The sequence below is a fragment of the Trachurus japonicus genome, chromosome 10, assembly GCF_045865225.1.
Source record: "Trachurus japonicus isolate A0001 chromosome 10, Traja_1.0".
In the NCBI taxonomy this organism is placed as follows: Eukaryota; Metazoa; Chordata; class Actinopteri; order Carangiformes; family Carangidae; genus Trachurus; species Trachurus japonicus.
In genome coordinates, this window is record NC_140916.1 from 27,339,217 (window position 1) to 27,366,589 (window position 27,373).

At 40.8% G+C, this 27,373-nt stretch overlaps 1 protein-coding gene across 8 annotated transcripts in view; it reads right to left on the reverse strand.

Moving 5' to 3' along the window:
* Positions 1 to 8,869: 8,869 nt before the first annotated feature.
* aff2 (AF4/FMR2 family, member 2) overlaps positions 8,870 to 27,373 on the reverse strand; it is a 141,439-nt gene continuing 122,935 nt past the window's right edge. For 5 of the 8 annotated variants that reach the window (XM_085788511.1, XM_085788516.1, XM_085788515.1 and 2 more), the window contains 11 exons: positions 24,264 to 25,331; positions 24,050 to 24,165; positions 20,246 to 20,501; positions 19,141 to 19,274; positions 17,166 to 17,229; positions 16,318 to 16,454; positions 14,048 to 14,119; positions 12,691 to 12,784; positions 11,502 to 11,554; positions 9,253 to 9,488; positions 8,870 to 9,038 (listed from right to left, as the gene is read on the reverse strand). In XM_085788511.1, the coding sequence (XP_085644637.1) occupies positions 8,917 to 9,038; positions 9,253 to 9,488; positions 11,502 to 11,554; positions 12,691 to 12,784; positions 14,048 to 14,119; positions 16,318 to 16,454; positions 17,166 to 17,229; positions 19,141 to 19,274; positions 20,246 to 20,501; positions 24,050 to 24,165; positions 24,264 to 25,331 (2,352 nt within the window). In that variant the 3' untranslated portion in view covers positions 8,870 to 8,916. The remainder of the gene's footprint in view (positions 9,039 to 9,252; positions 9,489 to 11,501; positions 11,555 to 12,690; positions 12,785 to 14,047; positions 14,120 to 16,317; positions 16,455 to 17,165; positions 17,230 to 19,140; positions 19,275 to 20,245; positions 20,502 to 24,049; positions 24,166 to 24,263; positions 25,332 to 27,373) is intronic. The other 3 variants (XM_085788513.1, XM_085788512.1, XM_085788517.1) reach the window with 1 other exon arrangement.

Sequence of the window (27,373 nt, forward strand, 5' to 3'; positions counted from 1 at the left end):
ATTTTACGACCATGGGTTCATCCTTCGGACGAGGCTAAACATCAGCTTAAGGCTCTGTGAACAACAAAAACACATTCTCCTTGGGTACATCTCACAAGGGTCACTCATGTCTCATCTACGTATTACTGTTACTAAACACTTTCCTTCTGTACCAAGAAAAACAGAAGAACATAATGCATGATGTTAAAGCAAAAAGTTCAGGTGGATAATACACTACACTATTGTAACACTTTTTTTTTGCACTTATAAAATATTGGCAGCTGATGTTGAGTCTTTGAAAACAGTAAGAGAGAGGCAGATGTTAACTAAACTGGTGTGTTCATGGTCCGCCTCTTACCGCTGTAAAAGTACTATAATATATTTCAACTCTCTTCTCCTCAAAGCTTTTTATTCAGATATTAAGATGAATAAGAATTTCTGTCTGTAACATTGAAATGTGTACAATGAGTCTTTTCCAACTTTAAAACTTTGTCTGTGTCTGAGTGAGTTGAGCTCCACCGAGGAAAACTCCCAGTGGCTATCTTGATTACAGCCAGTCCACATGTAAACCCCAATAGTGTTGTCTGAAATTACTCACTCATTCACTCTTCTCACTGTCCAGGGAGCACAATGTGGCGGACTAGGACTCACTTTTTTTTTAAGGGTAATTTTCTGTCTTTCAGTGTAAGCACAAAGCAATATAGGTTATTGACCATCAGTCAAGCTCTATTTTTTAATGATGCATTGTGACAGGGCCGGTCCAAGGATTTTGGTGGCCCTAAAAAAGATTCTGTCTGTGGCCCCAAAAACACTCCAAGCACAAACAACTCACACACTGCTTATAACTGAATGAAGAGACACACACAGTCATGTTTATGTGTGAAATGAATTGAATCGAACCCTGGTCGGCACCTGTCTGATCATGTGCCCCCCCGACCCCCAGCAATTGTGGCCTTAAACAACGGCATGGAGTGTTCATGCCAGAAGCCGGCACTGCATTGTGGGGATACTATGAGTTCACTATGTCAGATACGATATTTCAAACAACATTACAAAATAACAAACTCAGTTTACTATGGTGGACCATATAGGGAGTAGTAAGTGATGTGGGTCATCAACACAACAGGGCTACGAGTGCATCACACTCATAGTGATGAGAAAGTCATCATCGTCTTCATCTTTACTCGTGTGCTTTCATGGATTCAGGTCAGATTTCCCTCTGGGGCTAATGGACACTTATTGCTACAATATGTGTGTGTGTGTCTGTGTACATTTTGGTATCTTTGCACATGTAGATGTGTGTGTGTGTGTGTGATGCTGGGCCATATCTCTGAGAGCTGATTTGACTGCATGGTTACCTATGGCAATTAAACCTATAAATCTAAACTGTCAGTGTGTTGGCTCAACACCAAAGACACACCACACACACACATGAGAGAGAGAGAGAGAGAGAGAGAGAGAGAGAGAGAGAGAGAGAGAGAGAGAGAGAGAGAGAGGGAGAGAGAGAGAGAGAGAGAGAGAGAGAGAGATACGTCCCAAGGTCTGCAGATAGGCTTTCCACCCCCTCAGTCATTTAGGGAAATACTTAATTAGATGGGATTTATGTCTCCAAGAAAATGTACACTTTACTTTTAACTTCAACACTCTATCTTCATCTCCTTGCTTCTCTCACACACTTAAATCCATCTCACAGGGATCTCAGAGGACAGAAGGCCATGTGTGTTTAAGGTAACATTTTCCCGTTCTATACAGCTATCAATGAATGTTTATATTACTATTATCATTGTTATTGTTATTATATGGTTTAATTTCACTGAGTTATTCAGATAATTTGCATTTCTCTTGTTTCCTTTATTTGATAAGAAGCTCCATAATGATGCAGGTTTGGAAAAGACTTGTTGCTTGTGATTAACTTCTTTATTTAAGTGCAAACACTGGTGCCTTTTATTTGATGTGTTGATCAATGACAAGATAATATTTGCGGTTTAAAAAACCAAAAACTATTTTTGGTGTAGTTTTACATTTCTAGTTTCTGTTGGGCTGGAGCTCTGATAACAACAAATTAGTCAGCTCTGGTCCTCGCTTCTGATTGGCTGACTGTTTTCTGAGAGATCCAATAAAAATAGAGCAGATTTCAGGTAAAAACACCCAACTTCAACACAGCCTGTGCATTTTTCTCTGGACTGAGCTCTCTGATATCTTTACAGCTCTAATGCGACATCTAGACCTGCTTTACAATCATAAACAAACAAAATCTCACTCTTTACAATATGGGATCTTTAAAAAAGTCATGACGAAACTCACCTTCATGAGAGACATATGACCGAGAACAACAGGGTCACTGGGTCAAACAGATTTTAATCCATATTTTAGAGACATTAAATATTTAAAAACAATGGAACTGCATCACAACTTCAGATCATCACATAGAACAACTTCATTATAAAAAGAACCATATAAAAGGCCAAAAGATAGCACTGATAGAAACAGAAGTAACAGCTGAAGTTGTGCAACACATTTAAAAATACAATGCAATCCATGTTTGGACAGATGTGTCCTCAGATGTCACTTTGTAGAAATCTTTACACTGTTGCCTTTAGCCAGTGGTGTACATCAGATTTGTTGGGCTGGATCAGAGGCACTGTGTTGCTGCCAATGTCTGGCTCTTCATGCGCAAATTTCGCCATAGTGGGACACCCAACACTTTAGAGGGGCTGTCTATTTTAACATCAATAAACTCCACATGATTCGGTTGTGTATATACATGAGCCAAAATAGAGCATCATTAATAATACTGTCTGGTGTGTTGCACAAATAAAGCTTAAGGGAAGTGCAGACAGGTCATACTGTAATGTGGCTTGGTTTATGATTAAACACCACTTATGGTGAACAAGTGCTTTTAAAGCACGCTACATGTTGCACCTTTAAAGATGAGTCAGAGTTGTGTATTGGACTGTCCTTGGTTAAGGTCACATCACCACTCAGACCATTTTTTTCTCTTTTCTTTTTGAATCGCCTCATGATTTGTCTCTTAGGAGGGAAACAAAATAACATTCATGAATAAATGAGGTATGGGATCAGGAAGCTTTCAAAACCTCAAAGGGAAAATGCTGCTTTATTTAAAGTTTCCTTCAGTGTAAAACTGAAAAGAAACTGTATGTTTACTGACAAATAAACTATTTTATTGACTTACTGATTAGATGTTGATTAGTAGCAATTTCACATCTGTATCACCAGCTCGTTGTGTTGGATATTGTCATTTCCTAAACACATGAACTTTACATCAAAATAACATAGCTAAATAAAGAGGAGGCATTATGCTTTATTATCTGGGACATGGAAGGTCTGAGTGTATGAAATACAAAACTAGAGCCGGGGGATGTTTAGCCTGGCTTAGCATAGGTTCAGGGGAGAAAATCTAACCCCATAGCTCACTAAATAACACTTTTTCATCTGAAAATGGTAATTTGTGGTTTTAGGGAAAATTAGATTTTGGATGTAAGAATTATTTCTTTTGGTTATGTGGATGAAAGTATGATACTTTGTGGAGCTTCAGAGGTAATATGTGTATTTTTGAATTTTGGTATCTATTTGCTCCTTTGTCTGTGTCTTTATGCTAAGCTAGGCTAATTGGCACCTGCTTCTAGCTCTGTACTTAACACACAGATGTGAAAAGTGATGTTGATAATCAACCAACACTTGGACAAAAAGGTTGTATGTGTTTCCCCAAAATGCTGAATTATTCCTGTAATGACAGTGCACAGTGGCTCTGGAACTTATTTGCCTAAGTTGTGTGTCTGTTACAGCTAAAGACATGGATTAGTTGTTTTACCCAGGAATAATTTGAAAGTAATTAATTACTAGTAATTAGGCATCAATTAGGAAACATGATACAACATGTCAGCAGTTGTTTTCTTGAACTGACCAGTGCAAGAGTATATATGTCTATTTCTAGTGATCTCAACAAATAATTTGACCACTAAATTGCTTCAATTGCTTGTTTCCAACACTGTTGCAAGGCTCCTACAGTACAACTGAGGACAATTAAATGGGAGCAAACCAAAATAAAAGCAGCTCTCTGGTTTAATGCAGGGATTTCAGAAGGAAAAAAAAGTCTTATTATGCTATAAATAATTCTAGTTCATTTATTACATGAGGCAGTTTTGGCAGTTTCCTAAGGTATCTGTGATTTTGTGAGATGCAAACATAATAGAGACACTCATCACTCCTGGAGAGATTATCAATGTATTATCGGCTTGTTACCATCTGTCTTCAAAGACTTAATCAGTATTGTGATGGCAACAGCAGTGACGCTGATTCTCTGCTGTCTTTGATAAACAAGTTGACAACTGTGATAATGTAACAAGAGCTAATAGGATATTTAATAAGATGTCAGCAGAATAAAAGGCCATGCTGAGGCAGTCTGTCTCTAAAATGTTTCAGAATATACTGACATATTGACATTGCATATAAATGAAGTGTTGCATGAATTCAACATTTACCATAGCCATCATGTGACATGTAGCATAGTGAGATGTTTCCCATGGCGTCACCAATGCAATGTTTTCGACTTTGTACAGCATATTATTGTATAATCATGTATATTGTACCGCTGCATAAAAATAAGGACCATTGTCTGAAATCAACAATAACCATATATTAACATCACTGTTTCACCATAAAACAAAACAACATCAAACATCATTGAAATGGACTGAGCAACACTTTGGATCAACTACGGACTTTTAAAGAGTGAGGTCTGACAGAAACAGATTGTGGGTTCTGTTTGTTGGCTGTAGGAGAACTTCATTGGCTCATAGGGACTAATTTGGCTTCATGACCTCAAATGAAAAAAAAGGAAAGAAAAAAGGAAGAAAAAACTTTAAAAGGCATTTTTATCAAACATGTTCAGGCTTTCAGAGGAAGAACCATTTCAGAGTCCATTTAATTAAGGAACAGGTTCAGATTTTTTGGAATAACATCCTTCATTACTTTCTTGCCGAGCATTGGCACACTCAATGTCTGTGTGATAATTATGAAGCTACAACCAGTGGGCGGTTAACTTAGCTTAGCTTAGCACAAAAACTGAAAGGATCCACTCACCTTCGCCCCTACAGCTCACACATTAAACATGTTACACAGTGTTCAAGTAGCAGCCAGACAGGGGGCTGAGCTCCCCAGGAGCAAAGTTATGTTTTGAGTTTGAGAATTAAGTTAATACGTCTAATAATTCAGTTGTGAAAGTTCACTAATGTTAAATTTAATGCTCTTCTTTGCTGTGGTCAGTGACTGTTTGCATATGCATGTTAACTGTTTAACAGTTAATGTAGCAGCTATGTATGCAACATATTCCTTGAAAATGACCATAATGTGTTATTGAATCAACGTTAGATGTGCCATGTTGATGGACTTTACTTTCAGAGTGGCTGGCTGGTTCTTACCTGTATCCAGTCTTTATGCTAAGCTAAGACAACCAGCTACTGGTTCTAGCTTCATGTTAAGAACACAACGTTAATGAAACTCTTATAGGAAGAAATAAATATCAATCTGCCCCTTGAAGGATTTAAGTACCATTACATTACTGGATGTTAAAACCTCCATCAGACTGATATCTTAAGTGTTGTGCATTGAAAGCGGCTCTGTACTTTAAGGTGATGTAGAACATTCACACTGTAAATGACTTTGTGACAGGAAATACATCGTTTTTGTTTCGTTTTTTTCTTTTTCAAAATGGACACAAGTAGTTCTTGGTCTGAAGCTATCATTTATTGCATGCGATGGTTTTAATTTTTCAGGCATTTCAGACAAACCCATACTTTCAAATCATCAAAATAAAATAAAATAAAATAAAAACATCAACTGATGCAAATTTGACACGTTAAATCACACATTTTTCTTAAAGCCAAACCCTGGTGTCGTCATAAACGCCAGTAAAAAGCTTATGGAAACATTTGATTTTACGAAAAACAATCTCATATTTATACCAATATGGTATGGAAAATCATTTAGAGTCATTCTTTGTTCTTAAATAAATAGAGCAATTCCCACTGGACACAAATAGAGGCACTTGAGTTTCTTTTTTTTGTCAAAGTGAAAATTACTTTTCACATCCGCATTGTCTTCCATACACATTCAGCGATGGTCAAATGATCCAAAACTTAAAAACTCATGCTTGATGAGCTGGATTTACAGAGACCATGAAATAACAAAAAAATCCAGGTTTTAAGGCTTTATAGCCCACACAAAACAGGAGAGAAACCACATGGAAACAGTGCCATCTCCTTTTGATTTCATGTGCCACAAAGAGTTAAAAATCAGATTATATTTGGTGCTGTGTAAATGCAGCCATAGTCTGCGCATGGACACGCACACACGCATTCACACACTCACTCACACACACACATATATATATAGATACCCTTTTTTCTTGTTTCACTTCCTCATCCACTCACATTGAATCATTCACGAGACACTAAAAAACAAAAACAAACACTATTTTCAGGAGTCACAGTCTGTACATTATGGTACACAAACAACATTATTGTCCAGTCAGGTCATGATTTAATCAGACCTGACAATTAGCTGTACACGTATACACACTAACAACACAACACGACAAATGTTGGGAAACGACTACAGGATATCCAGCAGATGATTTGATCTCATTAAGTGCTGTACAAAGTCGCAGATTTTTTGACATCAGGGCAGAAAAGCTGCTGTGACATTTCCACCCTGTTTACTTGATTTCCACATGGGTGGGAGCTCAATTAGAGCCAAATCATACTGAATCTTGTAGTTTTTCCCCCTGTAAGTGTTTGACACCTTAGTGGGTGGGTTACTATGGGAACTAGAGCTGAGTGGGATTTCACAAAAGCCCATATCTGGTAAGAGAAGAACCAGACAAATGCTTTTTTTGATGGAAAAAAGCCCTCATTTATAGTACCGGTGAATTGAATGCTTGTTCTGCTGCGCTATTAACTCCCTGCTGCAACTTGACCAGGTCTTGTAATCCTCAGTCTGGCTAGACACATCTTCATGTTGAGGCTATCTTGACTGGTTTGCACTGACAGGATCTGAGCGTCTGCTTAAACAAACAACTGGTGCAAAAACCACAAACGAAACATCCTGCTAAGCATAACTGTGCTCATAGATGTATTTAAAAAATGCTAACACTTAAAAATGTTAGTGTCACTGTCCTGAACCAGAGGACTATAGGTACCAAGTCTCAATATTTATTTAATTTAAAATTTCAGACTTTTTCTTTAATTTAAAAATTCTTCTTGTATATTTTGATATATCTAAGAACTTTTGGCTCTTTAGTTAAAAAACAAACAAACATTATTGCAGAGAAACCTTTAATATAATTTTGATAATGGTACTGGGCTGCACAATATTATGTTCTGATTATATGGACAGATATTGCATGATACTGTATGTGATTTCAATGTGAATGTTAATTTTGCTATATTTTCACTTAAAAAAATATAAAATTGATGATGTAATTTCTGCTGGGTATTGTACCAAACACGCATGAGCCTTTATGATTTGTTGTTCAGGACATCTCTGTAACATTTATAGTGCAAACAATGCAAACATTGTCATGGCACATGGTTATATTGCACTTGCTTATATTGTTATTTTGATTATATTGCGATTAACTGAGCAGCCCTTGTGCCAATACTCAGGTACCATATCAATATAGTATAGAAAATGTTCACACAGTTACTAGACCTATTAATACTCAGGTGAGAGCAAGTAAATAAACTAAAAGATAATTTAGAATTAGGATGCAGATTCAAACCTTAAAAGTTGAATTTCTAGTTGTTTTGGTGACACCTTACTGGTGGCAACAGTTAAACTCGTCATTTCAGTTTGAAATGTCATTTCTTTCAGTTAAAGGAAATCAGCTTTTAGCAGCTACTCTATCAGCAATACAACAGAAGAAGACTCACAAATGATGTATCTGTTTAAATCGCAAATACAATTTCTTTCTTGTTTTTTATCACTGTAGCTGCACTTGTACTGATGCAAATATGTTTATCCTTCAAAATGCCAAAGACCAGCTGTTCTGGATTATCGCTCCAGGATTACATCATTACATTTCTTGTCAATGCCTGTGCATGTGTTTGCCATTTGAATCCAGACTCTGTCACACACTATATGAAAAGATTAAATAATAATTAACTAAAAAGAGTCATATGTGATGAATATCTCCAAGATTTGTTTACTTCAGATTATCACTTTGACTAATTAAGTTGTTTAGGAGGTGGTTCATAGTGGAGGACCCATCTCTGAAGACTGATGATGGACTGACAAAGAAGCAGGGGACTAACTTTAGCCTCCATTAATTCAGCTGCAGTGGCTGAACCTGAGCCCAGCGTGGTCCTTATCTAATGGACTGGACCAGGACTTTCCACTTGGATCGATATCAGCCAGAGGCTTTAATTGTGGATCCAATCACAGACACATTTCTGGGCCACTACTGGAGGAGATGAGCCTCTGTTGAGCGCCTTTCCTCCCCTTCCTTAATAACATCAGCCTCTCACATATCTGTTTTTGTTTTTAATGGACCTGTCTTAGTAAAAGCACTTTTTGTAACATCTACTGTTCCTTCAGGAATTTAAGCTACCTGCTCTGATTCATTAGTTTCACCAAAAAACAGAACCAGACAACTTTATAATATGCTAATTTGTATTCTGTGATTCACAGTTAAAACTCTCTAACTTATTTACTGTTCAGTCCAAACTGCAGGTGAATTGCAGCCCCATTAATCTCCCCAGTCTGCATTATCCTTGGATGTTTGGTGTCATTTGAAGGATCCCAGTGGGAACTGAAGCATCGTCTTGAGTCTCATCTTACTTGTTTTTCCCAGTTCTAGCTCCCAGGCCCATTTCTTTTAATTTCTTTCTTTATTTTTTTTGTTAGAATGTCCCATCTCTACAACAGGTGAGCCTCTATGCGGAGCCAGTGCAGTCCCTGCCTGATGTATCGGACCAGCTCAGTCATGCTGCTCTGCTGACTCAGCGGCTCCATCACAGAGTCCAGCTCCTGGAAGAAATCTACAGGAGGGTGAGGAAGAGACACAGTTACTGAGGCAGACTGGATCTGCTGCTGCTTCTGCTGCAGCTTAAGAAATAAAACACAGCAATCACGTCAAACATCACAAGGCATTATTCATAAATGGACACAACCAAAGCCTTATAATGGTTTATAGCACTCTCCACGATCATAAGTGAGCGGTAGTTTAGTCTATAATAATAATAATAACTGTACCTTGGCTATCAGTGGCCAGTCTGTCAGCCGTCTCCCAGTGTTCATAGCTCCGCAGGATGTTGTTGGTGATGTTAACGTGACTGGCAGCCATGTGGTGAATCCGTTGGGGAATAGCCACGCTGCCTAACGAGCCTGCGGCACCTCCGGATCCCCCTCCTACTCCTCCTACTCCTCCGCCTCCTCCATTGCTGGCTGGGGAGGGGCTGAGTGAGAGGGGAGATGGAGTCCCATTGACCCTGGGACACAGAGAGAGGCAGTCAGGTTTAGGCACCTTACAGGAACTCAAGAGGCAGGTTCTGTATCTGGACTAAACATACAAAGAAGAAAGTGTGCACTATTATCTGTCACCCTGGTGCTTAGTGTAATTACATATGTTACAAACAGAATAACAGATGTGTCTGCTGAAAACCATCTTCATTTGAAAAAAGCTGCCAACTTCTGAAGTCTTCTACAGCTTTTTTCCCCTTTTTTTTTTACTACAGCTTTTTTGATATTTCAGTTTTTTCTGTGTTTAATTGTCGAGCTGCTTTACAGCAGAAGAATTGACACATTCTAACAGAACTGTAAATGGGCCAGGGTGAGTGAGAAAAGGCTCATGGGAACAAAATATCAGTGCCCTCTTCAGAGAGTGCTGTATACCAACAAAATGTTGATATGGTATTTGTGACAGGATGCAACAAGTTTAATTGAAAATGTGGTGCTAAAGCTGTAGGTAATGATATGTTAGCCTCCAGGGGCAGTGGAACAAGCGTATTATAACTTTATAAAGTTTATGTTGGTGCAAAATGATGCAATTTGGTATGTTCAGCAGCCATGTGTCTTGGGGTTAAACCTAATTTATTTATTGATTGGTTTTACTCACATAACTCTGTGGATACGCAGGTAGGTAGCATGCTAATTATCTTTTTCTCCGCTTAAGCACAAGTGTTTCCAGCATGACTTGAAACACTGTGTTATGCTTTCAATTATCCAAATGTTACATGTTATACTGTAGTGGGTGTTGATATTTGTCACATTTTTTTCTGTTAAATTAGAGTTACTTTTACAGTGCAACACTTTTGCACCGTGGGTTAGATGGTTACCATATGGTTGGGAAGGTCATGTCAACGCACACAATTCATTAGCCGTGATGAGATTAAGCTCCAGTTACGGCGCACATATACTTTATATCGAGTACAAGTCTGAGTACAAGATCAAGTCAATGCTTGACGAGTCCAAGTTAGACTCTTGGACTTGAGCACTGCACTTCACCGAAAAGACTAAACTAGAGAGGCAGTGGAAACCCAGAGATAATGTTTTCTATATAGCTTTCTCTAGTCACCTGTGGAGTGACACCTTTCACATTATCAAGAAAGCAGCTTTAAATTGGTGATAGAGCTAAAAACACCACAGGTTACAGAGACAGATGCTATCATTTGTTTTTATCTTTGAATGGTACTAATGTATTATATCTACTGAATTAACAATGCTCAGTATGCTGATGTTAATGTTGCATGTTTAATTATAGTGGACACCTCTCTGACAAAATAATAGTGCTCTGTTTTGGCTTTTACCTTGCAGGGAGCTATAGCAAACACAACAAAAGAGTTACCATTCATGGCCTGAAGGCAATATAAAGTGTTGAGTGTGAGAGTGTGTGTAGCAGCTCTGATATTCACTGTGTAGTGTCATTAGTCATGCCAGTACAAACTGCTCCCCCTGCTTTGCACAGCTGGGTGTGTTGCTCTGGCAGTGATGTAACGTCTGTGATGTGGCCTTGACCCTCGCTGACCCAACGACTTGTGCCTTATTCAGTGCTGCGCGCACACACACACACACACACACACACACACACACACACACACACACACACACACAAACACACACAGACATGCACACACAGCCTAGCAGACACACTCGGAGCTTCAGTCCTGCTGTTGTGCAACGTCAGAGCTGTCCAAACTCATTAGCTTCACATCCACAGCTCCTCCACGCCTCTCCTCCTCCATCTATCATCACTCCCTCCATCACTCCTTCTCACCCTGTACTCAGCAGCCCCTCCAGTGTTCCTCCTCCTCACATCTACAACAAATCAATCCTTTTATTTGCTTCCTGAGGGGTTTGTTTGAGCAAGTGGCTGTCAGGGGCCGCATGGTATTTTGCAGCAGAGCTCCAGTGAATTATAAATTCTCAATTATCTGTGTGAATGAAGGGGGTTGATACGGTGTGTGTGTGTCTGTGTGTGCATGTGCGTGTGTGTGTACACTTACTTCCCATTAGTCCTCCAAGGAGAAGGTGCTTGGTGGGAACTCTTGGCTGAATTCTGGGTCACAAAAAGACATTTTTATCACAATAATTTCATGGGCTGCAGTAACACAGGAGACTGAGGATAGAGAAACGATGACACACCAGAAATCATTGTTTACGTAGTTTGGAATTATCATTATTGATGTTTAGTGAGACCACGGATACCACTTTTACATCTCACCCTACATGCAGCTACAGCAAGAGATTATGAAGGACATAAAATATGACATTAGTGTGAATAAATAAATATAGAGATAAATATTAAATTCCTAAATGGTTCAAATTCCTAAATAAATTAAAAAGTAAATGCAGAATAAATTCATTCATTAATTTTCTATCCTTGTTTTTTTCTACAGTAAGTGAGGACTTTTACATCTGCCTCCTGAGTCGTGCTCTCTGCTCACCTGAATCTACATTTACATATAATAACTTATATTAATATTAATATTTTCATTCTATTCCACAAACATATTCATTTTGAATTGAAGCGCTTCATCTTGACACTGGCATGACAAACTATTATAGACAAAAGCATCAGCTAGAAGATTATGAGTAAAACATTAATGCTAATATAATGGCAGCCACAGCGTTTAAAGGATGTAATGTTACTGGGTGATGAGCATTTAAATCCACTTTAATGTGCCATGTGTATATGTATGTTACAGTCTGTTATTGTGCCCTTTTTCTTTTTACGACGTACAGTTCATTTCCAGTCGCTTCTTCTCTTTCTGTCAACACTTACTGTACTCTATGTACACAGGCTGCACACACATACACAGCTAAACCCCCAGTCAGTCGCTTCCCAGAAATCCAATCCCATCAATGCAAATGTGGCACTGTGATAATGACATCCTCAGTAATTAATTAAACTAAACATAATTAATCAAAACAAGCACATTAAACCCTAACAATCCACTCTGATGATTGATGGAGCTAATTAATACATTAATACCAAAGAGAAAGAATGGATTTTAATAACGTCATGCAAAATTAATGCACAGGCACCATGAAAATGAATATGAAATGTATTCGAGGGTTGTAATTGGCTTTGCGTGTTTTTCAACCACAGAGGGAGAAAATGATAGAGGAAGGAAATGAAGTCCATGTCCGTGCGCGTGTGTGTGTGCGTGCGTGCCTGTGTGTGCGCGCTACCTTGAAGTACTCCATGAGCGACCGTGAGTACTTGACAGCGTGGTCTTTCTTCAGATGGAACATCCTCAGATACAGCAGAGACAGACAGCGGTTACTATGGAAACAAAACCATTAGACAGCAGATGAATCCTCTGTACAAATTCCCTTTAAAGATCCTTTCTCAATATTATTTTCATGTCATCCACACAAAATGCACCTGGACTTCAAACACACACCGTAGGTCCTGGCGGATTAGGAAGAACTTCAGTGAGGTAAAGGTTGTGAGAAATGTGTGATATCGCAAAATGAAAGCACAAAAACACACATTTTCTAATTCACTGTTAAAAATCTTGAGATTGCAAGTGTTTTCCCATGGAGAACTGCTTCTAATAATAGACTGGTATGAAAGGGTGATTGAAGAGAATTTGTATAGCATTCACCATTAGGTATGAATGAAAGCTGCAAGTAATCCAGACCCTCGAGTCTCCACAGGATAAAAACACATCTTTGACTTGTGCATAATGACTGTATCTAATGAATTCAGATCGCTGCCTCAATGTCTTCACTGGCCACTGTCAGGTCATCGCACTTCACCTTCTGTAAGCCTATAATAACAATGTCTGCCACATCCTCTTAACCTGAGATCCAGGTCATTCCCTCGATACGCATTCTCTGTTTCAGGTGTTGCTTTCTTCTTTTTCTTCCTTGGTCGGGCTGTGACTGAATCTTATATCTTGTACATCGATCAGCCATAACAGTATAGCCTGTGTTGTTATATTGCTTGGGCGGTCCATCTCCTATGGTTAATGGCACTTGTTTGTGACTTTGTCTTCTGTGGTCTCTATATGTTGTTTTTGTAAAGCACTTTGTAAACTTGTGTTTTTAAAGGTGCTATATAAATAAAGTTATTATCAAAACAGGTGACTGACTGTTGTTGTGGCTCATTATTTGATTTGATTATTCAATTATATTCCAGGTAGTAATATGAAAAGCAAAGTTTAAAAATAAATACTCTGAGGCCAAGAGTGTTTCTCCTCGCATTTTCCCCTGACATTATATCTGACAGTGAGGAGGAGACATTATCTAGACCACTATGTACACAAGGGAATTAAAGTTTACAGACTGTATATAATAAAATATATGTATATATATCTACAGTGACAGTAGGGAGCTGACAGGAAAGGAGAGGGGAGGGAGAAGGTATGACATGTAATAAAGCTGTGCAGGATGTTACATGGTCAACATTGAACATCCCCAAACCAACAGCAAGATAATAGATAATGTGGGTAATTAAATACAAAGTGCACAATAAGAGTATCAACATGAGGATAGTGTTGTACACACAAACACACACATATAAAGAAAGAGAGACTCATACCACAACACGGCTAGTTTCTTCTCAGCGACAGTAGCTGAATGGCTGGTGAAGTTCTTCAGCCTCATGGCGTACCTACGAGAGACGCTCATTACTCATCTGCTGACGTTTCCGATGATTTATGGCTCACACATAAACACACTTTATTTCCCTTACGCTCGTGAATACATGTATATACTCAAGGTTCGTTTTAATTAGGAAGTGAAGGTTAAGATAAGTGAAGGAGCCGCTGCTCTTTCTGAGCATAAAGAATATAAGAGCGACAGGCCAGTTAGTAATTAATTCCTTCAGCTTGTTGACAGCTGGCATCAACCCTGCTGACGTGCCCCCAGGCAAGGCAAAGCAAGTTGGCTTTATGTGACTCTGTGGAGGGATACATTTCTTCCTTGGTTATTTATTAGGCCTTCCAAAATAAATGCTGAGGGGACGTGTTTGGCTTATCTGAATCAACCATCAATCTAACCACCTCTGTAAAACTCTTCCTCTCCTACTCCCCTCATCCCTCGTCACAGCTAAAATAAAAAATAAAAAACCTCACACGCTGGAGGAAAACGACCGTCTCGACCGCTAAGATTTAAATGTGCAACTTAATTAACACCTCAACATTTAGATATTTGCTTTCAGAAACAAACCGTCTCAGTTTGACAGTGTTTGGCAGCTTCTTGTTAACAAGTTGAAATCACGAGAGACAATCGACATCCTTTACCTCCGTCATTTTCACAGTATCATGTAAAGGCAAAAGATTCTGAGTGAGTGAACATGTAACAGGGCATCTGAGTCTGTCAGAGTGATTGACGAGGAGGATCAACTAGACTCCTTCTCTTTCTTTCTTTCTTTCTTTCTTTCTTTCTTTCTTTCTTTCTTTCTTTCTTTCTTTCTTTCTTTCTTTCTTTCTTTCTTTCTTTCTTTCATATTGATTGAATAGCAGCTACATGTGTAATTCGTCACCTGATTTTATTGATGCCAAACTGAGCAACAGCTGATTCATCGCCTCTTGTCTATGAAGTAAGTTGCTCAATAAAGAACTAATAAAAAAAGTTGTGTGGTTTGTCTGTGGCCTCCTCGGTGACCTGTGACACCCTGCCACTGCTAATCAGTCAAAATGAAATTCGGCGGTGACGGGTGAATCATGGGAGAGGTGTCACACCTTCATCCTCTGTTGATGTCTGGAGAAAAAACACTTGTCTTTCCCTCCACACGGAGGTCAAGGGTCAGAGGTCAGAGACACAGATCAGCCGCTCTCTGCAGGTGGTGACAACTCAGTGTCTTGCTCAAGGACACTTCAGCAAGGATGGATGAGTGCAGCTTGAACCGCAGTCCTTCAGTTAAAAGACTCTCTCCACCTACACCACCCTGCTGACAACCTGTCTGCTTTCAGAGGTGGCAGTCATTTGTTATTCCCAGCTTGCTCTCTTTAAGTTGCACTTTGCTGAAAAGCCCTGAAAGCAGCACAGATCCTGTTCACACACTAGTTACGCTGCTCTCATTAACAGCCCTGCAGCTCTCTGAGGCTTTAGACAATAAAGGCTAAAGAAAAAAAAAGAAAAAGGGAAATGTTGGAGAGTCCAGTGGTTTCTGAACGTATCTCTGGCTTCATGCTAATTAGGGCTTTGTTTTAATTCAAACACAGTTTTGATTTGTCGTTTACTGCGGGCAGAGAGGTGACCATGTGCAACAGCAGAGCATTATTCAAGCTATTATGCTAAATTTACAACAGGTCAGTGAGGTCGGGCTGATAATAGATAATAACAGATAACAGTAACATTTACATATGAATCCTAAAACATATTTTCTCAAACAATATAATTTAGTGGCAATTACAGGAAAATTTGAGAGCCAATTATCTGGGGTTTTCGGAGAGAATACAACAGTGTCACTTATACAGTATTAATACGGCATAATCTGCACTACAATAAACACAGTAACATGGTGGAGTAGCGTTACAGTGTTGTAGTTCTTGTGTTTATTAACAACAATCAGACGTGGATGTTGGAGATGAAGACTCGTGGTTTGTGACATGACCTCATCAATTTGCAAAATTACCCCTAAATCAAAAATACCTTGAGTATTGATTTAACCTCATTCTCCTATGTTGCTAAACTCTACGCTTGGTTGTAATTTAGAGCTAAGAACAGAGACATTTTCCTGTGACCTGATCTTCTTCCTGTTTAACTGAGACTTTGAGGAAAACAAACAGTGGGATCAAAAGATCAAGAGTTCATAATCTCCTTCCCATTCATTTCTCTTGATAACGTCACATGGTCCATACGTACCTGATTAGCTCCACAGTCTCTGAGTACATGGTGTACGGTGATTTGGCCTCCAGTGGATCTCGCTCCATAGCGTTTCCACATTCTATGAAGGAGAGGGCGCCGTCCGCGTAGTTCACCGCTTTACCAAATTTGTCCATCTACAAGTAGTGAAAGCGAAAGAAGAAAGAAAGACAGATGCAGAGTGACAGAGACAAATGTGAAATTAAGGGGAATGTAACAAGAGGATACACAGAGAGATAGAGAGAGTGAAAAAGAAAGAAAGAGAGAGGGGAGAGAGGGGGGGTGAATAAGACAGAGATGGAATGAGGAATATCTTAACAGCATCGTGGCAGATTCATGGCTCAGTCTTCTCTTTGAATAATCTCCCACTAAGATGCAAATCCCCAGATAAATCTGAGGAAACAATGCGTAAACATAAGATAAATAACAAGTTAAATAAATCTCATTTCATTGTTGAGAGGGGGCGGGTGGGGGTCTGATAATTCCTTTGATATTGTATAATCTCGCAGACATCATCAGTCCTTGAATGCAATGTTCCCTCAGAGACAAATAGTGCAATAAATAACACAAATTATACAGTGCAGTCCTTAATATGAAATAGGTTTTCATTCTACAGAGACTCACTGTACACAAGCACGAGCTGTGACACGCACGTCTGAACGAGAACGCACATAATTACAGTCTAGACTGTGGAAGTTAACATTGTGTGTTTTCAAATCATTTTCTCGCTCTATCTGTGTATCTAACCATTTGTCTTCTCTCGGCCTCCTGTGTGTGTTCCAGCGTGGAGGTGCCGATGTGTGTGTGTAGTGTGACCTGTGTTGTTCAGCGGCTGCAGAAAGACTCACCAAAGCATCGGCCTTGTGCTTGAGTCTCTTGGCTTCCTGCATGTAGTAGTCTGCACTGTGGACTCTGCAAACAACACAGTGAAAAATTAAGATGGTAACGTAGCGTGGCTGCACCAACACGTCATTTAACAAAACCCCGGCATGTTATTGGTTTACATAATCACTGACTTAGCTTGCAGTGTGTTATATACAGTAGCCTATTTACGTATACACACCCAAGGCTTAATGTAACCTTAGCACAGCAACAAAACATGTTGTTTCATGAATAATGCAGAAACCCTTTGGGACAAATAAGTAACAAGACAAGATGCATCATCTTTTCAGGAGTCAACACAAAAAGATCAGTGTGAGGTAGTTACAGCTGTTTCCACCTACAATGCACTAATAGGCCACCATTTGCTTATTAAGATAGCAATGCACACGGTATAAAGGCATCACTCCTATAATTAGATGAATTATATCAATAAATAATAATAAGTAGATGAAGAAAGTAATGGATTAGTGCAGTGGTTCCCATCCTTTTTTGGCTTGTGACCCCATTTTGACATCACAAATTTCATGCGATAGTGGCCGTCAATCATGCGTCAACTCAGATATTTTTATATGCTGCATTTTACTTGAACTCGATTTATATTCGAGAAAGTGAACATATAGAATACAGTTTTTTAAGATTGCGTGTGGTGTTTTTAATTATCATTTTTAAAAGAAGAAGAATAATTAGTTAAAATAATATTTTTATCAGTTTTTTTTTTAATCAATTACTATACATTTCAGGCGACCCCATTTGAATTCCAGGCGACCCCATGAGGGGTCCCGACCCCAAGGTTGAAAAACACTGGATTAGTGGCTCCTACTATCCAAGGCACGAAAGTTGTGCAGGGTCTATATCACTGTGAGTTTAACCAGGTTGGATAAAGTCTCATTTCTGTGTCTAATAGTCCAATGTATCTGAATGGACTCTATCAGCTCAGATCATGCAATGTGTAATGATCACAGGAAAAAATATGGTTTTGTGATGGAGAGGGCTTCATTATATTCATTTAACAGAAGCTTATGTGTAAAGCAATAAACAATAAATGGAAAAAAAAAAAAAAAAAAAACTGGATCAGAACAAGAGCTTGGAGGTGGGAGTGATCATCTCCCCTCGCTGCCCTGTGGCCCAGCATCAGAGCCTTGGGCTGGCTGAAGCTGCAGCAGGCAGCCAGCGTAGTGAAAGGAGAAGAGCAGCAGTGTGGCGGGAGCTGGTGGTGTTGAACAGCAGACGTGCGGCAGCATTCTGGATTAGCTGCAGAGGTCTGGTGGCAGACAGGAGTGCCTTGTAAAGTTCAGGGGGAAATGACATGTATTGTTATTCTTTCTGACTGCGGTTGCTGGCTAATTGGTGGATCATCATGCAGCTGCCAGTGCTGCTGTTCTCTCTCTATTAGGGTCGGTTGGGGTCGACTGGATTTTGGATTGGGTCATGGTGGAGATAATTAGCAGCCACTCTCTCATTCCAGCGGTATTGCCAGAAGTAGAGCGGCTGAGCCCTTCACTCACTCCCCTGTTTGCCAGAGAGCGTTCACACTGGAGGAGCAGTGCCACAAAAGAAACTCCCTTTGTGCTATTAAGCGCCTCAATGTAAAATACAATGAAGACACTGAGTTTACAGTAATTATCATAATGTTGACTGAAGAAAACTGTCAAAAAAACAAACAAAAAAAACTCAAGATGCATCCCATTTATACAACAGAGTAAACAAGACAGACTTCCATGTAAAGAGGAAACACCTGCTGTCTCTGAACAAAGGAAAAGTGGGAATAACAAAAGAAGTAGGGGAATTACATACAGACTGCAGGTTTTATGAACAACAGTGATAATTAGGGGAAAGAAAACACGTCTAAAACTCATGTTGCTGAACAGACGTCATGGGGAGATCACGCATAAACAGGAAACCATTACAGTAAACGGAAATGTGTGTGTGGTGTCTACTTACGTGTCGGTGAAGGTCAGTCTTGGCCTGCGAGGTTCTGCAGGTTCCATCGGTGGTTCCGACCACGCCTCAGAGTCGGACTGTCCGTTGGCATGGTAACCGTCTCCACAGGGCTTCTCGTTGTGAGCCTCCATTTCCTGTTGCCACGATGACATAGAAATCCGTGGTTAGAACAGCATTAGTGCGTGCGTCATTCCACAAGCAGCTCCTTAACCGACACTGCTAGGCCTCTCACTCAGTCAGCTGAGTTACAGGAGTCTGTGATTTAGACAGTAATAAACAATAGGTCACTAGTCCGAGTCATGAGCCTTTGGCTGTTGTGCTGCCTGGTGAGGGGACAAAGGGTCTCCTGATGAGACCTTTGCTGCAGCTGGAGCTGCTGCTCCGGCCTGGATGTTGTGAAGCGGGTGGTAATTTCAGTTCAATTAAAAAACTTTGTGTCCCTGAGGGGCAGTTTGCAGAGGCTCCTAGAGCTGCAGTCACAGTACAAAAATGTAGAATAATAAAAATAAATACTAGATAATACCAATAAGAATGTGTAAATGCATAGATAAGCTGTAGGAGTGCAATAAAAGTATAATGCAGTATAATGGAGAATAAGCTATACTCATTATGATGATAAAGATAATGATGATTAGAATCAGTGCAATAAAAATGATAACACAGTATGTGAGGATGGATAGGTCTGTGATATACAGTTGTATGGTTTATTGGAGTTACAGCTTTATGTATATGTATATGTCCTGCTGCGTTTGATGCATCACCTCCTCCGGTACACAAAACACTCTCAGATATTTTACTGACTCTGTCTCCTGAAACTCAGACAAATTGCAGGTAAGGAAGCATGACTCACACCAGTGGAGATGTGTGTCACGCTGTAGATTCATAGGCTTTAAGAAGAATACATCATTAACTCCAGAGTTATTTCTGGAACAGAGTCGAGCGAGCAGCTCAAGAAGATAACACCACTACCTGACTATCACTCACGATGAGTTTATTCACCAGAGCAACCAATCTAGCTGGGCAACATGTACATGTACCGTGAGCTGACCAGCAGGTCTATCATCATGTCATGTCCAGTGATTCACAGAATGCAAAAAACACTTACGCTGCCGTTTCTCGCGTGTGACAACACTTTGCCTTCACCTCTCCGGTGTCTGTGAGTGGATGAGGAAGATGAGGAGGAGGAGGAGGAGATGGATGTAGTGGAGCAGGGCAGAATCCCTGAGGCGCCGCCCTCCTGGCCGAGAGAGGAACTGCTGTCGCAGGGTCGTTTACGCGGGGGCTCGTCAGACAGCGGGGACAGGAGAGGAGGAAGCAGCTTCTCGTTGCGCCGTCGAGACTGTTTCCTGTTCAGAGAGCTACTGAACACACACACAGGCACAAACATTTAGTATAACGGTTCTGAACATTATCTGTTTATTATATACAGTAATTATCTATGTCACTGGTGCATATTGCTTAAGTATAATTTGCTATCTCGTTTCAATTAACTCTAGTATACGGTAGTGGTACGGAGGATGAGACAGGGCTGCAGGGCCAATCTGTCATTCAGCTCGTATCATGGACATTCATTATTCCACATAAAACAATATTATCATTATGACTTGTTGGAAGAATCTCAGAAAACAGATCAGAAATTATCTAGAAAACAACAGGAAATGATGAGGGTTAATAACCATAGCAACAAATGATAACATTTTGAACATACATAACACATTGTCTGAGAACTGCAGCAGCTCCAACAACCACTCGCTCCAAAACTGCTGTTACGTCAGAACACAACTTCAAATAGCACAGACAGATGAACATAGCATAACGCAACTAATGTTATACAATATGTGCTCTTACATATAGTTTCACATACTGTGCTACCCTGTGCCTCTCAGCAAAACAACTACATCTGCTCTAGGGTTTCTGGTTGGATCAGGTTTTAGATTCTCTCACTTTCTGCACAATTACTGCACAAACCTCAACAGCTCCAGCCCAGTGTGTTACAGTGTGTGTGTATGTGTGTGTGCGTGTGTGTGCTTTTATGTGATTCCTGTAAAGAGCACTTTGTGGGGGTCACAGGCCGTGAAAGAAGACTGATCATAAACTATAATTTTGTTGTGGTATTCTTTCACACAAGTTCTTCTGAAATTGCTTTCACCAGATCAAGTGTCCTGCTGTGTGTCTGTGTACGGCCTCTCCATGCCGCCTCTCGAACACATCCTCCAACCTGCCGCGACTCCTTCCCCTCCGTCCAACTCTGACTCCACCTAACTCCCCCTTTAACTGTTGTCTGGATTTTTTTTCTTGAACTTCCTCCCTAGGACTTGGGACTAAAACCTGTGATTATTCCTACTTCCTGTGCCGCTCCCCCCTGTACATCGAAACACCTGACGAGGACGGACTCTTTGTTTTCTGAACAGCCAGCCTGTTCCATCCACGTTTCCCTTCTCATATTACACTTTGTCTGTAGTTTGGTCTTACTTTTATTATCTTACACTGCCATGATGCTACCATCCAAAAGTTTCATCAATATTAGAAAGACAAAAGAGAGAAAATCAGTTCATTCTTGCAACGCAAACACTAAAAGCCTACCTCTATAAGCTGCGTTAACATTGTCTAACTATGTTGTTGCGATTTCATTTGCAGTTGCTGAATGATATTTTCCTTCTAAAACTGTTGTAATTCTGCCTTCCCTGCTTGAGCATCGGCGATTATTCCCTCAGCTGCCTTATTGTGGCTCTTGTGACTCATATTGTTTGCAACACAACAGATAATATTTTTATGTGTTTCCTCTGCCTGGAAACTCTGGGGGTTTGATGCAGTGAGAAAAGTTGCTGAGCTCGCAGAACACCGCCCCAGGCCCCGACATTAGTGATAATATACAAAACCACGGAGACAAAGACTAATTAGTTGTGTGTGTGTGTGTGTGTGTGCCTGTGTGCCAATATGTGAGTGTGTGCGTGTGCTCTCCTGTCTGGGTACAGCATAATTGATGTGTGCTGGTGTGTTTGTGTGTATGACTATACTAATTTGCATGCGTTTGTGTGTGTATATCCTTAAGTGGATGCTGGTGTGAGTGTGTGTGTGTGTGCATGTGAGAGCTTTCATAGTCCTTTTAAAAGGATAATAAGTCAAGAAATTTACATCCCTGTATCACAAAACGACCACGCTGTGTCTGACGAATATTCCTCGGTGATACATCTGCCATGACTCACCTGCTACTGAGCCAAGTGAGAAGATTTCAGACTTACAAAGTTAAAATTCAATTATTTTCTTTTGCTACAGCTCCGTTAATCACGCGTCCTGTGTTTTGTGTTCCCAAGAGGGAGACATTTAGATAATGTATTCTAAGGGCGATGCAGTGTTTAGTGTGGTTGCCTCACAGTTTCTGGGTTTGGCCTTTTTATGTGTACTGTAGTTTGCATGCTGTCTTGCTTACGTGTTTCCTGTGGCTTCCTTTCACAATCCAGAGCCATGCAGCCCAGGTTGACTTAAACTAACTCTAAACTGCCTGTATATGTAATTGTGAGAATGAGTGGTTGTCTGGTGACAGACCGGTGACCTGATCATGGTGAACACTGCCCACGCCTAATGTCAGCTGGGAGTGGCTCCAGAAAAGGCAGTATTTATGTTTCACATTCATGTCTTTTGGTCTCATTAAGGGGCCCCCTCTCTTTATAATAATCTGTTAGAAAGATTGAAAGCTCCTTTTCTACCGCTCCTTCCATGTAAAATGTCTTTACAAGACATTTGGAACAGCAAAACTTTTCAAACAGCTCCTGTAAGACTATTTAAAGGAGCCGCCACTTCTCCTCATTTTCAAAAGCTCAACAAAAAGAGGACATGGCAAGGGTAAAACAGAACCGTCCTTATGATTTCATATCAATCATTAGAATACGACTCTTCTTATGATGTATTGTCAGAATATGACCTAACTGATTGAAACAGGGTGCTAATAACTGTCAAAAGGCACAGGTTAGAAATTACTAAATGAGTCTGAGCCGGGTGATCTCATCATCCAGTTTACAGCTTCCATAAAACAGCCTCCTGGGTGATAAACAGACGCTGCGGTGGCACAGACACGCCGAGACGTCTGCCACACAATGTCATGGGTTCAGCTCCAGGTCAACCCACACCTCCACAACCCCCCCATCCCCCCTATATCCCCTTCTCCTCCACTGTATTCTCTATCATAACACAAAGATGCTATGAAAATATTTCCACAGTGCCTGTCAAATTGAGGCTTATTTATAGCAACAGCCAGCTTAGTCTGTTTTTAATAATTCACATGGAAAGCTGAAATTCACAGTTGTCATCCCTGTGTCACAGCGTGAATTGAACTCGCCTCTCTAATGACTTCATCACCACATTAAAAAATTTAAACCTTGCTAAAAATACCGTCTACCGGTAAACTTGTCTAATGAACTCTACTGGTGCTCGTGGCAGTTACACAAGGTTGTGACATTCGGTGAGTGGATGAGGGGAAGAAGAGGGACGGTGACTGATGATACATTGTTGTGATGCTGATTTGACGGAGATATTCATTTTGTGTTATGAGGTTTTGCACAATGAAGCACTGACTTTGGCTTTTAACCATGAGGAGTGAAGATATTCATGCGCTTATTCAGCTCTAGAAAAAATATCCCCATGATCCACAGTGTATTCTGGCATATTGGGGCAGCATTGTGGACTATTGAGGCTGCTGCTGGTGGATTGGTATTGATACAGTATCTACCTCCTCTCCTAGATCGTAATCCTCTGTGAGTCTGTCTTGTTGATTCCGAGCGACTGTTGCCAAAACCTCACAATTTCCCTGATGCCTCACTGCAGTATTGTGTACTCCTCCTCCTCCTCCTGCTCCTCCTCCTCCTCCTGCTGCTGCTCAGTCCTTTGGGGGGGCAACACTCTTAATACTTACTCTGTGGAGCTGTTCTTGTGGTTGTGTATTGGAGAGATGCAGGGTGGGAGGAGCTGACAGTCTTTGTCCAATCGCAGCTTCTTATTGCCGTTGACGGATGAGTCGGTGTGGTCCGACTGGGAATATGGGAAGACGGAGAACGCAGGAGTTAAGAGATGGACAGAGTGAAAGAGAGCAGATTACACAAAGGACAGACTGGTTAGAGACAACACACCTTGTGTTTCCTCTTGTTCTTGCTGGTGTGTTTCTCTGTAGGGGCCATCATGTTCCCGGCGGCTTGTCTCCGGTGTTTCCCTCCATTCTCTCCTCTTTCCGTCCTCCCAGCCAGCCTGGGGTTGCTCTGCTCTTGCGCAGGGGGGTTGTCCAGGACCCCTAGACCTATGCATACCTTCTCCCTGTCCCTCGCCGTCGTCCTTTCCCTCTCCCCTAGCCCGTACCTATCTCTGTCCTCTCTCTCCGGCTGCCTCTCCCTTTCTGATAATCTGTCTCTGTCACCTTGCCTTTCTCTGTCCGGCACTAATCGCTCATTTTCTTCCTCCTGTCTCTCTCCTTTAGTTAACTTCTGTCTCTCTCTCAGCCCGGGCCACTCTCTGTCTTCCTGTTTCTGTCTGTCCCTCTCTGCCGCACCTGTCCTCTCGCCCTGTCTCTCTGCGTCTCTCCCTTCGCTCCCGTCCCTTTCCGTCAGTCCCACCCTGGACCTTTCCCCCAAACCCTGGCCGGGCACCCTGCCGAGCAGCGTCAGGTCGATCTTCACCCATAAACTCTGGATCTCTGGGTACTCCCTCAGGGGGGAGAGAGGCACCGTGTGTCCCATGTTGGAAGGTGGCGACATGGACTCCAGGTCCTTGCACTGTCCTCCTAACCCTCCAGGGTCAGGAACAGAAGTGCCAAATGATCCACTTATGTTGCTAATGCTTAGGGAGTTGCAGCTATTACTGCTGCCATTATTACTGCTGCTGATGCTACTGTTACTACTGCTGCTACCATTAGTGGTCACATTGCTACCATCTTTGACTCGTAGTCCTTTCCCTCCAAATGCTCCCAGACTGCCCATACTGCCAGCAGAGCCGAGGCACGGGAGAAGAGGCGTGTGTATGTGCGTGTTGGACAGAGTCTGTGTGTTAATCGCAGAGCGTGTTGTTTGCGGCAGAGCGGGGATTTTGATGGCTTCCTCTGTATCCGACTGGCACTCTGAGGAGGAGGAGGAGGAATCTGTTTCGATGAATTCTCTGGACTTGGGGGTGATTTTGGTGCTCGGGCCTCGGTGTTTCCTCTTATCCTGCTGCATGGACAAAAAATGATACAAGAGATAAATAGAATGACTCATAATTATCCACCTGCAGCTATGAGATCAGTATGGAAATGAGATAGAGAGAGAAAAACACACACGGTTCATGTCCTCTCTGTATATTCAGGATATCTCCACCACTGTAGAGCTGTGACTCTCAACCAGTGGGCCATGAGGGTGTTACGAGTGGGCCAACAAATCAATTGCAATTTTGGTAAAATAAGACTAATTGCAAGAGATTAAAAAATCCAAAAGATATAAATTTTTTAATGTTTCAAAATGAAAAGAGTTAATTGATGTTGTTTCACATAGATAGACCAATGATTTTCCCATCTTAAACACTGAAGCAGCTAAAAATGGAGAAGAGGAAGGGTGAAAAGAAAAGAAAGTGAAGAGAGTAAGTCAATAAGTCATCGACTAATCTTCCTTTATGTTTCCCTGTTTTCTGTTCTGTCTGGAACATTTGAGCATTACCATTCAAATAAAAAGAGCTATAAGAAGGCATCATTTGGCCTCCGTACTGGTATGGTCTTGGATATAGGCTGCTAACGTTTTTTAGATTTTCAAGTGTGCTATGAAGTGGAAAGGGTTGGTACTGTAACGGCTGCTGTAGAGTGAGTCGTCTGATGGCAGCGATGATATTAAGCCCTGATTGCTGAATCAGTCTGAGGCTAAAGTGCCTGAGTCCAGATAGAGGTCACTCATCAGCACAGTCTAGATTTCAAAAATGTGGGAATGTGGTGCTTTCGCTAAGGGCTGTATACATTTGTGAACGCTACAGTAACCGCTTGCCCTGAGAACTCTCTCGCAAAGTGAAGTACGACGCTGAACTCTCACAGTTGGGTCTTAGAAGTCAAGTTTATGACTTCAATAAAACTTTCCTCTGTTGGCTCCTGACATAACCAACATATATTTCTACTTAATGGAAACAAAAATACCAAAACGAACACTGCGTTAGTCCAACTGCCTCACTCTGTCTGTCTGTGGCACTCGTATCCCGCCTGAAGACATAAATCCTTGCAAACATGTACTTTTATTTACTTTTTCAAGGGCTGCGTAATTTTCTACAACAGCTGGACACTGCAGTTTTAGTGCCTGTGTTCATTGCTTTGAAGAAGCATGTGACACAGTGTAGCAGTGCAGCTCACTTCTATGCCAAAGAGGAGTGAGCCATCGTATATCTTCCTTGAGCAAAGAAAATACTTGTTAATGATCAAATGATTCTTGGTATTGGGATTTGTTGACAATAAAAAAAAAACACAATCAACCTTTTGTGGATTTGTGCACTGCTATCGATTTAACATCCTTTTTTATACACTTTTTCTGCTTGTGGGAAAAATGTGTGCCAGTACAAGCAGCCACAACCTGTTATGTAGTTGTATATATACAACTGCATCTCTTGCTCTGTATTGTTTCCAATCAATGGTTTCGTTGCAATGTTTAAATCTTGAATTCAGATGTAAAATATTGGACAATTCTTCTGTGAAACGAAAGTAAGTGAGGAGCAGAGCAGTCTGTGTAAAATCAACACACAAAAAATCAACTACAGAGGCAGATGCAGCAAAGAAAACACTGCTCGCGTTCCCAGTCTACACACTAAACCCATTCTCTTGGCAGGAATGAGGCGACAGTCTTCTCAAGCTCCTGGAATTGGTCCAGTGCATGTTGCCATCTGCAAAAATCCATTCTCAATAAATGCCATGTTGTGTTTCTGTTGAATATGAAAAAAGAAGGGAAAATAACTGTCCAGTATAGAATGATTATTTACACTGCTGGGAAAAGCATTTCATTTCTCCTGCCCATCTTTTCTGGAAAGTTCCTTTGACACTAACATTAGCCAGCTGTTCTGCACAGCTACAGACAGACTGGCTGTGGATTAAATGTTACCACCCCTCTGGGTGTTCAGGTCATTCAGGTTGTATGTTTGAGCAAAAGAGGGGAATCTAAGCCATCATAAACAATATACTGTACATCCATCAGTGTGATAGGCTGGCTGAGTCTATGTGCACCATCTAACATAAAATAATAATAAGTGG